This window comes from Cetorhinus maximus, chromosome 12 (genome assembly GCF_964194155.1).
Source record: "Cetorhinus maximus chromosome 12, sCetMax3.hap1.1, whole genome shotgun sequence".
Taxonomy (NCBI): domain Eukaryota; kingdom Metazoa; phylum Chordata; class Chondrichthyes; order Lamniformes; family Cetorhinidae; genus Cetorhinus; species Cetorhinus maximus.
Window position 1 is genome coordinate 40263968 of NC_135890.1, and position 14223 is coordinate 40278190.

The 14223-nt window shown below is 40.4% G+C and overlaps 1 protein-coding gene across 2 annotated transcripts in view; it reads right to left on the reverse strand.

Annotated features, from left to right (window-relative positions):
* prkar2b (protein kinase cAMP-dependent type II regulatory subunit beta) overlaps positions 1–14223 on the reverse strand; it is a 101673-nt gene that overhangs the window by 66877 nt on the left and 20573 nt on the right. For both annotated transcript variants that reach the window (XM_078553439.1, XM_078553438.1), the window contains exon 2: positions 7086–7121. In XM_078553439.1, coding sequence (XP_078409565.1) covers positions 7086–7121 — 36 coding nt within the window. The remainder of the gene's footprint in view (positions 1–7085; positions 7122–14223) is intronic.

Consider the following 14223-nt stretch of genomic DNA (forward strand, 5'->3'; position numbering starts at 1 on the left):
CCTCACCATACAAATATTTTATTCTACAAGTAAACAGCAGTCTTCAGCAAATTATTAAATATCAATTGATTGTCAGTATAAGAATATTGCTCTTTAAGATAACGAAAGATACAGGCCCGGTGCAAATTGAATACTGTGTATCTACCAGTTCACAAAGCTTGCTTTGTAACTTTGCAGGAACTTGACACAGTGGTAGTACTCTCACCTCAGAGGAGGGTTAAGGGTTTTAGCTCCACTATTTGCAGTAGTGAGGCTCTGCTGCACTACCGGAGGTGTAGTTTTTCAGATGAGATGTTAACCCAAGATTCCACCTATCTGTTTGGTTTTTCACTCATTAATCCATTTCCATTTAGTCAGGTTTGATTATTAACAGTTAAGTGGTTATTTGAGGCAATTGATATTTTAGTGCTATGGATGTGCGACACTTTCAAATTTGATGCCTTAAGGTGTACACTACACATACAGACTAGATACAAAACTTCTAAGTATACAGATTGGAATTCTTGCCATGCAACTCATCTTTGGCAACTTTAAACATTAAGGGTTTAGAAAATTCTGAGTGCTTAGTAACTTGAGCAAATCAACTTCCATTTCTCATTCATGAAACATACTAGGCAATAAGAGGAGAGAGGACTGAAGGCATGCCCAATGGACTAATTTTGAGAAGCTTTTCAAAGAAGGAAGCAGGTAAAAAGTTAAAGCATTCCCAGATCCATGGGCCAAGACCAGTTGAAGGCTCTGCAACTGAAAAGAAGTGACTGGGGGCTTGGGGTGAGGTTGGTGGAATGCAGCAGATGATACATGCAAGGGTTTTCACTAGCATCAAGAGGTGGAAAGGTTTCAGAGATGGGGAGGGCTGAGCCCTGTTAATTCATTGAACATCCATCTAGCAAAGGAAGAAGCTGGAGCCAGTCTGTCTTCAACAATCAGTTTACTCCCAAACCTGGCATAACATAAGTGCAGACTACATTTCCTTCCATACAGGCCTCACTCTCCGCAAGTGGGAACTGGTTCCTATTTGTGCCCTAACCTTTCCTTAATTAGTGTCAGCTGCTTTTAACCACAGCCAGAGCATGCACTTAATTGTCACAGCATTTGCAACATTAACAAGCCCTCGGGGAGTTTGTAGAAATTACAATGGATTCTATGTTGGATGCACTCGGTAGGAGAATGGAGACTAGGATAGTATGTGGATAGCAGAGTTCAACTATGAGCTACTGCATGATGGACCATATGCCTTTATCACCAAATAAACACTTGCATATCATGATGGACTTGACCTGCACCCCTTGTTCAAAAGCCATTGCGAAACCTCCCTTGGCTCCTAGACAACGCTTTGCTCCAGCCTTGGTCCCCATCTACAAGTTGGGGAGCACAGTAAATTTGCAATATTTATTTTACATGCAATTTATTTATTGTTTTATTCTTCTCTTCTTAAAAACTCAATTTTTCTCAGTTACTTACGTAATTTAAAAGGATTTTTATCTGCTTTATTTTCCCAACTGGATTTCTGCTTCTCACTGAATCTGTCACTGACTTGGCTGTATTTTTTTTGAGGAATTGTATTGGCCAATTTCTGGTAATTCCTTGTTTCTGAAAGATAGCTTTGAAAAAAAGGAAAGATTTGATTTCACAGATTTCTGCTAGCTTTTCTGATACTTTGCTGCCTCTTTGAAACAGCTAGCTCAATAGCTCTTTCAAAGACCCAGCACAGGCATGATGGGCTGAATGGCCTCATTTTGTCCTTATCATTTTATGATTTAAAAGGCTTAAAAGTAGATAAATCTCCTGGCCCGGATGAAATGTATCCCAGGCTGTTGAGTGAGACAAGGGAGGAGATACCAGGGGCGCCGGCAATAATTTTCAATACCTCCCTGGCCACAGGAGAGGTGCCAGCCAGCCAATGTGGAGGACAGCTAACGTGGTACCGTTATTCAAGAAGGGAGGAAGAGATAAACCAGGGAACTACAGGCCAGTCAGTCTGACCTCAGTGGTGGGGAAACTATTGGAAGCAATTCTGAGGGACAGAATTAATCTACACTTGGAGAGGCAGGGGTTAGTCAAGGACAGTCAGCATGGTTTTGTTAAGGGGAGGTCATGTCTGACCAATTTGATTGAATTGTTTAAAGAGGCGACCAGGTGTGTAGATGAGGGAAATGCATTTGATGTAGTTTACTTGGACTTCAGCAAGGCTTTTGATAAGGTCCCGCATGGGAGACTGATAACCAAGGTAAGAGCCCATGGGATCCAAGGCAAATTGACAAATTGGATCCAGAATTGGTTAAGTGGCAGGAAGCAGAGGGTGATGGTCAAGGGGTGTTTTTGTGACTGGATGCCTGTGTCCAGTGGGGTTCCCTTGCTGTTTGCGGTATATATAAACGATTTAGACTTGAATGTAGGAGGGTTGATCAGTGAGTTCGCAGATGACACGAAAATTGGTGGGGTGGTAAATAGTGAGGAGGATAGCCTTAGATTACAGGAGGATATAGACGGGCTGGTCAGATGGGCTGATCAGTGACAAATGGAATTTAATCCAGATAAGCGTGAGGTGATGCATTTGGGCAGGACAAACAAGGCATGGGAATACACGATGAATGGTAGGACCCTGGGAAGTACCGAGGATCAGAGGGACCTTGGTGTACATGGCCACCGGTCCCTTAAGGTAGCGGGACAGGTAGATAAGGTGGTTAAGAAGGCATATGGGATACTTGCCTTTATTAGCCGAGGCATTGAATATAAGAGCAGGGAGGTTACGCTGGAACTGTTATAAAACGCTCGTGAAGCCACAGCTAGAGTACTGCGTGCAGTTCTGGAATCCACATTATAGGAAGGATGTGATTGCACTAGAGAGAGTGCAGAGGAGATTTACCAGGATGTTGCACGGGCTGGAGAGTTTTAGTTAGGAGGAGAGTTTGGATAGACTGGGGTTATTTTCCCTGGGGCAGAGGAGACTGAGGGGGGACATGATTGAGGTGTATAAAATTATGATGAGTATAGATAGGGTAGACAGGAAGGAACTTTTCCCCTTGGTGGAGGGATCAATAACCTGGGGCATAGATTTAAGGTAAGGGGCAGGAAATTTAGAGGGGATGTGAGGAAGAATTTTTTCACCCAGAGTGTGGTGGGAATCTGGAACTCTCTGCCTCAAAGGGTGGTAGAGGCAGAAACCCTCATAACATTTAAGAAGTATTTGGATGTGCACTTGCGATGCCATGGCATACAAGGCTATAGTCCTAGTGCTGGAAAATGGGATTAGAATATTTAGGTACTTGTTTGACCAGTGCAGACTCGATGGGCCGAAGGGCCTTTTTCTGTGCTGTAGACCTCTATGACTCTATGACAAATTTCAGTGAATTTGAAAGACGACTGGCTTAGCCATCCACCAACTGAATGAGAAATAAACACAGCTCAGATGGTGAACTTTGTCCCAAGATCACAGCCATCTGTTCTGCTGCCTCAAATGCTCCTCCCACTTTCCCCAAGTTCCTTTACATCCTACATCCCCATTTTTCTCTCCAACTTCTCCCCAATACCCTCGCTGGTCTGTCTAAGCTCATTTTTCTATTTGATTCAGTCCAGCCCCCATTAAATCCTGTCCACCCAACTTCCAGTTTCTTCCACTGTATGCGGTTCTTTGTCCTCAAGTCCTATCTCCCCTTCCCAATCAAAGCCACCTTCACCACCCCCAATCAAAAAATCTACCATTTGCTCTAATGTCTTCACCATTACCCCATCTTGAACCCCACCTTTCTTTCCAAGGCTCCTGAACCCATACCTATCAGGAAACCTCTGTCAATGACTTCTCTTTCTACCCCAGCATTCACATGGGTAGATGCTCTAGGATCCATCCTTGGCCCCTTCCTCTGCATGATGTTTTCAAGAGGGGCATTTAAAGATATCAGCTGAGCTTCCACACTTACACCATTGACACCCTCTTGTGCTAACTTTTTGCTCAATATCCTGTCTTGGAAAAATTTTCATCAATTTAACATTGGTAAAACTTATCTTCAGTCCCCAGTACAGATAACACCTCTCTCTCATAACACACTCAGGCTGAATCAGACTGTTCACATCCTCCAAGGTCCTGGTCAACCCCAAGTTTATTTTTCAACAGCATATCCTCTCCCATTGTGAAGGCTGCCCACTTTCATCTCTACCATTCCTTACCCCTACGAATATCTCCATCCACCATGTTCATGTATTTGTCACCTCCAGACTCGATTACTCCAATGCTCTCCTTGCTGGTCTCATTTCCTCAACAAACTACATGGCATCCAAAATTTGGCCGCCTGCAGCTATCCTGCACTTTGAGGCACACTAATCCCTTGGCAGGGCCTTGTGGTCAGATTATGAGAGCACTTGCCTCAGAGCCTGATTGTTGACAGGAGTGTGGGCAGAGGAAGAAGTGGAGAAAGAGAGAGAAAAGGACAGATAGGGAATGAAAAAGCACCCATTCCAATGACAGCTGCTTGGATCACCATAAACTCTCCAGTCTGAAATGGGCCTCAGGGAAAGCACCATCACTAAATCAGGACCACTACAGTTTAGGCATCCAATGGCAGATGTAGAGAAGAGTGTGATGGAAAGCTAGAAGCGTCCCCCATCAACTTCCAGCAAGGATAGGCCCTACGCTACCCATTTTGGGAAGCTATGGAAATGAGTGCTTCATAGCTCAATGCAAAGGGAAAAAAAGTATATTTTTACATTTTAAGGAGGGTACATACATTTTGAAATTATTCTCCTCAATAAACTAAAATAGTAGAGTTCTCCTGATGACTGAGTAAATGTAGCACTTGGTGTGGTTCTAAGGCATATTGATCAACATGGTCCCAGGTTCCACCTCTGCTTTATGCCAACTTCAATGACTTCTGCCAAAGTCATCATATATGTAGTACAATTACCAAAGGCAAAATAAAGAGGGCTTCTCCATCTAACTGAAGTGTCTGAATTGGTGATGTTGGATTGATGATCTCCGTGTTGAAACGTCTGCAAATACCCGTCATATAGATTGACGCATGAACAAAAGCCACTTGAGTATGAACCAGAGAGCAGCCTGACTCTGTGAAATTGTACCTCAGCATGAGATAGCACATGGAGGCAAAGATTAAAGGAAGTAAGAATGGCGAACAAAAGGTCTCAAGCTGATTGTAACATAATAGCAACAATGCCGTTTCAAATGACTGGGGAAGTGCAAAGCCGAGGTTGCAGCACCTGCCTGTGGAGTAGAAATGTTTTTTAAAAAATACAAAAATTAACCCAAAAATCTCCTTCATTTCCTGGCAACTAGTTACAAGGGTTCTACTTGCAGTTTGAGAGCAGTTGAGAATCTGTCAGATTTCTTAGCACCAGAGCTGTCTCTAACAGTTGGACCAAGCATGGGCAATAGTTTACAAAATAAAACATTCCATTAAAAAGATTGTGCATGAGGTATTTTAGCTGTAATCCTACATTAGATTTCATAGACAAACAACATAATTTTCAAATTTAAGGTTATAATTGTGATGACTTAATACACTGTCAATGAAGTTACTGGAAGCTGTCAGCTTTGTTTACCATTTCAGGCTCTTCTCATTGCTGTACAAATGCCACCATTATTGCATGCAGACGTTACTGCTAGTTTGCTATTCCGTGATGGGAGATAAGCTGATGTTTAACAGGCTTCTGTTTTTTGTTCCAAAGAAAGAGTACACCACAGTATCTTTTTGAAGTTATGATGGCATAGACATAGGTCTTGCAATGCGGAATAAACACTTTTCTTGATCAAATTCTTCAAAAGCAAAATTGATTTGCATTTACCCCAACTGGTCTTGCAACCTGCTAATCTTAATAAAATAGCCAAACCAACCCACTAAAAGATATTAGACATGCTAATACTAAAAAGAGAACATTGGCAAAGTTTACATTTCAGCTTTTCCAAAGGATCCACGTCTGGCCATAGAAGAAAAATAAATTTTAAGTTAAAATTTTATTAAGAATACCTGCAATGGATCACAAGAAAGTTTGAAAATTACATCAAATATTGTTTCTAACTTTTTTTATTGTATTAGACCAAGTTTAAATACAGGCAATATCTTTGAGCAGTGAACACAAAGCAATAAATAATAAGACTTGTATTCCCCTGGGTCGACAAATAATCTTCAGTCCTGACTTTCTCTCCAAATTGTTAAGGAAATCTTAATATCTGTCTCGGCTCTCTCTCATGAACACAGGCATTGCTGATTCATTATGCCATGATAAGTGTTATTGTGAACAAGACAGCCAGAAATTAAATTTTTCTTTCAAACACACCAGATGCCAACTTGCCTAGCATTCAAGGTGTAACATTGTCCCATTTCCTATCTCAAAGCTGCCTTGGCTATCGCGATTCTCAATGCGGTCACAAAAATAGGGGAACAGACATGAATTACACATCCTGCACTTTCTGCAGAAGCTAAACAATTGACAACTAAATTGTACCCTGACACATTAAACCCCAAACCATCTTAGAAATGGACAACTGTAATTATGCCATTATTTTCTAGCCTGTATATTTGAACTATAGTTATCTGTAAGTAAAAAGAAACCAAAAACTTTAATGATGAGATTAAAACCAATCCTAATCCTACGTATATAAATCGAGTATCTTACAGTTCTGACAGTGTGTAAAATGGGCACAAGGCATTTTAAAAGCGTCAAGCCTATTTACAGAATAGCTCACTGGTAATGGCAAGTTTGCAAGTGATAATTGACAGAGGCAAATATATATGAGCCATTTGGATAAATGAAAAAATGTCTTAAAGTCATTTCCTTGGCAATAAGTTCTTCCTCTTTCAGAACTGAACTATTAAAATCTGCCCATACTGTATTTCATTGAACTTTGCAATGTTGTCAGCTGATAAATGGTCTTTTTAGCTTGTATTTTGCATTACATCATTCCAGTGTTCTGTGAAATTATTGTCCACTGATTCAGTGAAACACAGAATTCAATAACTTTTTCAAGCATACTGTGCTGTATTTGACACTAAGTGTCAAAGCTTGTATTAAATTCTAAAGCATTAATTTCATTCTTCACCAAGGAGAATCATGAGTACATAATACGTTCCTACCAGACACTCGTCGTGAAAATCTGTTTATCACCGGAGCTGGAAAACAAAAAGGAAGAATGCAGCGTTTTAGCGAATACTTCAGGAAATTTCATTCAAATCATTGATTAAAGAATATTGGTTTGAAATAAAAACCTTTGAGAATACATTTATATATATAAAAAAAAGTCCAGTGTAAATGTCAATGTTGCAAAGATTTCACAAACATTTTTTGTGAAAATTGTAAATAGAGAAAATACATTGTTACTTGTGCACCATAATCTACATGAAATTGGTAGTTAAGCCTAATGACAAGTTTGCCGCACTTCAATAAGAAATCTTTGAATGCTTCCACTGAAGGCATACTCTAACTTTAAGTCATTGTGATAACAAATTAGCAACAGTGAAACCAGGAACTATCACCACTGCAAGATGAAGGTGACGCTGACTTGTAAACAGAGGTGTAAAATTAATTCTATCCAAAAGATGTAATTAAAATAAAAATCAGGCTAACAGCAAAATCTTCATGAAACAGGATCATGAATCACAGCACAGGAGGTTATTCTGCCCATCATAGCTGTGTTAGATTTAAATTGCAACTATTTTAATCTTATTCCCTTCTATCATCACATTTTTCCTTTTTGAAACATTTATCCAATTCCCATCTGAATATTGTGAACATCTACCTCAATAACTTCAAGATAAAGTGTCCCATGTTCTAGTAACCTTATGTTGAAAACAATCTTGCAACTTCCTCCTTCATTCTTTGTGATCATCCTGAGTTAATCACTTGTTTTCAATCAGGAGAAACAATCCTCTACTTATCCTCTCAAAACTCATTCATAAGTTTTTAAAAGTGTCCAACTCCCACCTCACTTTCTCGATCCCTGTGAGCTCCAACTTTTTGAGCATTCCTTTACACTATAATCTTTAATTCCATGAATTTTCACTGTACCCTTTCCAACAATGGGATGCCCAGAATTACACATAGTACATCAAATGTAGCCTAACAAATGCCATAGAGTCATAGAGTTTCACAGTATGGAAAGGCCCTTCAGCCCATCGTGTCCACGCCGATCATCAAGCCCCTATCCACTCTAATCCCATTTTTCAGCACTTGGCCCGTAGCCTTGTATGCTATGGCATTTCAAGTGTTCACCTAAATACTTTTTAAATGTTGTGAGGGTTTCTGCCTCTATCACCCTTTCAGGCAAAGAGTTCCCACCCTCTGGGTGAAAAATTTTTTCCTCAAATCCCCTCTAAACCTCCTGCCCCTTACCTTAAATCTATGCCTCCTGGTTATTGACCCCTCCACTAAGGGGAAAAGTTTCTTCCTATCTACAATATCTATGCCCCTCATAATTTTGTACACCTCAATCAGGTCTCTCCTCAGCCTTCTCTGCTCTAAGGAAAACAACCCCAGCCTATCTAGTCTCTCTTCATAGCTGAAACGCTCCATCCCAGGCAACATCCTGGCGAATCTCCTCTGCACCCTCCCTAGTGCAATCACATCCTTCCTATAGTGTGACAACCAGAACTGCACACAGTACCCCACATGTGGCCTAACTGACATTTTATACATCTCCATCATAACCTCCCTGCTCTTGTATTCAATGCCTCGACTAATAAACTCTGTATGTACTTTTAGTCTTTCCTTTTGCATTCAATGTTGCACATATATAACACCCAATTTTTATTCACATATTGCCATTCATTGTAGACTTCCTTTCATGAATTTTCCACATATACACCATCATATTTATCTGCATTGAAATGCATCTGCCACATATCTACACATACCTGTTCATCCAGTGTGTCCTTCTCAATTCTTCCTCACAACCAGCTATGCCCCTAATTTGCTAGCAGTCAGCTTAATCATAATTATTCTCTGTTTCTCACCTCAAGGTCCAAGTAATACAAATGGAAACAAGTGGTCTGAACATAATTTCATGAGTAGATTACAACTTGTATTCTGCCAATTAAGTACTCATTTAGGGTAGGGGAAAATTTGAGGTCAGTTAGACTTTGCCAAATCATTTATTTAAATACTAAATTTTAAAATGGAATATCGGCACCAGAAGCCAAAATAAGCACCAAATTCAAATCACACACCGGGTGCTTTTCCTTCTAAAATAAAGACTAATCAGGTAAACATAAAAAGTGCTGCAAAAGGAGACCTCAGTTCCGAGCAACCAAGATTCATTACCCAAGATTACTTAAGTAAGCAAAACTACAAGGATATCAGCAAGGCTTTCGACAAGGTCCCACATGGCAGGTTGGTCAGAAAGATAAAAGTCCATGGGAATAGAGGGAAAGTGACAGGAAGTGAAGGATAATGGTCAACAGGCGTTTGTGTTACTGGAAGGTTGCTTCCAATGGGGTTCCTCACAGTGCAGTATTGGTTCCCTTGCTTTTCATAGTATATCAATAATTGTGACTTCAGTGTAGGAGGCATGATTGAGAAGTTTGGAGATGATACAAAAATGGCAGTGTGGTTGATAGTGAGAAAGAAATCAGCAGATTGTAGGAAGATATCAATGGACTGATATTCATGGAGGGCAGTAACGTGGCAAATTGAATTCAATCTGGAGAAGGGGTAATGCATTTGGAGAAGGCAACCAAGGCAAGGGAATACATAGTAAATGGTAGGAAACTGAAGTGTAGAGGATGTGCATGTCCAGAGTTCCCTGAAGGTAGCAGGACAGGTAGATAAGGTAATTAAGAAGGGATACAGGATCATTTCCTTTATTAGCCAAGGCATAAAATATAAGAGCTGGGAGGATACTCTTAAAATGTATAAAACACCAGTCAGGTATCAGCTAGAGTATGAGACAGGGTACAGAGCAGATTTAGGACTATGTTGCCGGGAATGGAGAATTTTAACTGTGAAGAAAGATTGGAAAAGTTGGGGTTGTTTTCTTTTAAACAGAAGAGGCCAAGGGGAGATTTAATAGAAGTGTATAAAATTATGTGGGGTCCAGGTAGACTGGATCAGAAGGATCTATTCCCCTTATCTGAGAGGCCAATTGACAGAGGTCACAGATCTAAAATTAAAGACGGAATAGCAAAGGAATTGGAGAATTCTTTTCATTCAAAGAGTAGTGGGGATCTGGAACTCTCTGCCTGAAAGGATGGTTAAGGCAGAAACCCTTATTGTATTTAATTTTAAAAATTGGATACCACTTGAAGCGGCATAACTTATAAAGCTATGGACTAAGGGCTGGAAAGGGAGAATTAAGCTGGATAGCTCTTTTTCAACTGGCACAATAGCCTTAATGGCCTCCTTCTGTGCCATAAATTTCCTATGTTACTCAGTATAAATAAAATCCAATGCATTAAGTCAAACAAAATCTCATACATGGACCAAAACTTTGCTAATTCGATTTGTGATTTTGAGAGTGAGAGGCTCCAGTATAATGTAATGATGCCACCTGTCTTCTCCACATTCTTGCTAAGTAAACACTTCTCCCATTGGAATTCGTATAAACTTGTCATTTGGCTCAACTTCCTGATTCTGTTTCTAGTTCCCATCAACAATATCTGCCACTGTATCCTCACTTTTGGTGGGTCAGTTATTGCCAGTGAGGCATGTCATGCCAGGGATGGTTATGCAGGATCTGAATGGTTGATTGACAGATATGATTAAGTTCAATCATAGCTAACTTGCTTGTCTAGTCTGCGAGAGATCTCTCCTAACACACCGTGACATTAACAAAGTGAAGTTTGGAACTTTGAGTAGGCTAAGATTGTCAAGTCTTGTCTCATTCCAATGCTTGTAGTTACATCTAATAGTGTTCTTTGATTACAGTGAAACCCGTCAATTAGGGGCCCCCAAGGAACTTGCTTCAGGTGTCCCAATTTCCAAAAAGGTTATTGTGCAGTGTTCTTTCTTTATTTTGTCCTACGCTGGGATTGTGGCTAATTCTGAAGCCAGGCTAGTGAGATGCAATATCAGTTCATTCGGTTCACTGCCATTGAGGGTCTTTTACCTTTGAGGAATGGATGTCCCAACCCCGGGATCAGCTGCATTGGCAGCCGACACACAGGGAGATGGCTGCTGTATGGCTACAGTACCTGACAGCTCCCAACTAAACTGAGAAGAATTAATGTCCTGCAGGCCCCTAACCAAGAAACCCCTTCCTCCATGTGCTGTAACTGCTATGTGCTGCGGAGTGGGTTGGCAACTTGTTTTTAATTCTTTTATGGGATGTGGGCGTCGCTGACAAGGCCGGCATTTGTTGCCCATCCTTAATTGCCCTTGAACTGAGTGGCTTGCTAGGCTATATCAGAGCACAGTTAAGAGTCAACAACATTGCTGTAGGTCTGCAGTCACATGTAGGCCAGATCAGATAACAATGGCAGATTTCTTTCCCTAAAGGACATTACTGAACCAGATAGTTTTTTTACCAACTGGCCACAGAAGATAAGGGCTCATCCTTATCTGGAGTTGGAGCAATATATTAGCATGAATTGAGGATTGGTTAACAGACAGGGAGGTGAGAGTAAGGATGAATGGGGCATTTTCAAGTTGGCAGGCTGTGACTAGTGAAATGCTGCAAAGATCAGTGGTGAGGCTTCAGTTCTTCACAATCGAGTCACAATCGATGTTAATGACTTAAACAAAGAGTCAGAGAGTAATTTATCCAAGTTTGCTGATAAAACAAAACTAGGGTGGGAATGCAAGCTGCGAGGAGGCCACAAAGAGACTGTAAAAAGATATAGACAGGTTAAGCGACTGAGCAACAATTGATGGCAAATAGAGTATAATCAGGGAAAGTGTGAGATTATTCACTTTTGTTGTAAGAATAGAAAAGCAGAATATTTCTTTTAAAGTGTGAAACTTCAAAATTAGGGAAACTTTGGTGTACTCACAAAGGAACACAAAAGTTAGCATGCAGGTACAGCATGCAATTAGAAAAGCAAATGGCATGTTGGCCATTATTGCAAGGGAAATGGAGTACAAGAATAAAGAAGTCTTGCTAAAATTGTACAGGGCTTTGGTGAGACCGCATCTGGAATACTGTGAGCAATTTTGGCCTCCATATTTAAGGAAATATAAACTTGCACTGGAGGCAGTGCAGTGAAGGCTGATCCTTGGGATGAAAACTCTAAGGAAGAGCTTGAGGAAGAGCTCTGAAGAAGGGTCATACAGACTCGAAATGTTAACTCTATTTCTCTCTCAACAGATGCTGTCAGACCTGCTGAGTTTTTCCAGCATTTTCTGTGAATCTTTGGAATTCTCTTCCCCAGATAGTTGTGGATACGCCATCATTGAGCATACTTTGGGCTGAGATAGACAAGGTTTTTGATTTCTCAGGGAATCAATGGGGGTGGGGGCGGGGACAAGAAAGTGGAGTTGAAGCCCAAAATGAGTCATGATCGTGTTGAATGGCAGAGCAGGCTCGATGGGCCATGTGGCCTTCTCCTGCTCCTATTTCTTAAGTTATATTCTTATGAACAATATGCACATGCATACTATTGAAAGTCTTGTACACACACACTCCTTAAATCATATTGAGTAACTCTTAATCTAACCACCTACATAAATATTTACAATAGCAATGTCTGATGTAAACATTTACCCATCATGTTGTAGTTACACGCTTCCCATCAAACCGCTGAGCATCTTCTGGCTGTCTGCCTAACTTTCAGTCTCAAAGTTTTGTTTTTTAAAAAATTTATTTCTGGTTGCCTGCAATCTGGATGTCTTCACAACAGAGGCTCAGCTGCACTTGCATTCCTAGACCAGTGCTTGCAAGTTTCTCAGCTTTTTTCCCCTCAGACTCCAGGAAAAATTCTGCCTCCCCATTGTCATTCTTGCTCTCTTATGTTCGATCCAGTCCCACTCTCCACAAATTTTAACTCTACCCCAAACAGATTTCCTACCCCATATGTAAAACGTTAGCTTCTCTGTTCTGAACCCTGACTCTTCAAAACCTCAGTGCTTCTTCCTCTTTGACCCCTTCTGGAAAAGGTCTGGTTGTTGCAATATGCTCCCAACCTTCTCCCACATTTCCAAACCATCCTCTGGCTGTGACTATTTAACATTTTGCAGCCTATCCAGCCAACAGTCTTCTAATCCCAGCCTAACCCTGTCCCTGGCCACAGTTCTTGGAACTTAGCCTAGATCCTTCAAAGTTTTGCGTCACTGCAGCTTCCCGCTCACCTGTTTCAAGTTCCTAGCCCCGACTGCCTAAACATATTCCTTCACTCACTAACTCCAAGCCATACAGCTTTTAAATTCTATTTCCACCTGATCTCAGTTTTCAAAAATTTATCTGGCTACTTCCCCCACCCCCAACTATATCATCCAACATATGTAAAACGCCATGAGGAATCCACTAATAATGAAAATCAGAGGACTCAGTATAGCACATTCAAATTGATCTAAAAGGCAAACAGGACTTTTGTTTTTGCAGAAAATTAGGATCAATTACTGCAGCAATTAACAGGCTGTTCTTGGAAGTAAAAAAAATGGACAATAGAAAATGGCATTTCATAAAGCAACATTATATGCAATTCTCTTTGCCCCTCAGTGCTGCAGATTTGACATATTTTGGAAGTTTTCATCCCATTTTTATAAATCTGTATTTTCCCAGTGCAGTGATCATTGTTGGGTTTACTGAGATCTAACTATGGAAAACAGTAAGGAAACGTTCACAAAGTAGCTTGGGAATTAAAGCCAACTCATGTTCAATCTCTGCAGAATTCTAAGAAAATTACCACCATAATTTTTTTAAAAATTGGGATAAAAATAGACATGTTTTTCTCCGACTACATGACAGTATTAAGAGAATAGAAAGACCTTTGAATCTGTAGGAAAGCCAGGATTTAAAACTATAAACTATCAGGTCTGTTGCACACGTATTTTTGCCTCACTCAATACCGACAGATGTTTTCTTTTCAAAATCCCTTTCTCTTGATGTTGCATTAAAGCCTCTTCAAACAAAGGCTGATGTGCCAGCTTTTTGGTTAAATGTACTTCAATGATAATCAAAGCATTTATTTTTCATTGTATCAAGAAACAAGCATCTGAGATGTACTTGCACACATTAGCCCTGAAATTTAAAATTAGCCATTCAGCAGAGCAAAGTTTAAAATCATATGGTCCAATATCCAAGCTTTGGGAGGTATTTGTTTAAGAAATTAAGTTAGGAGGACT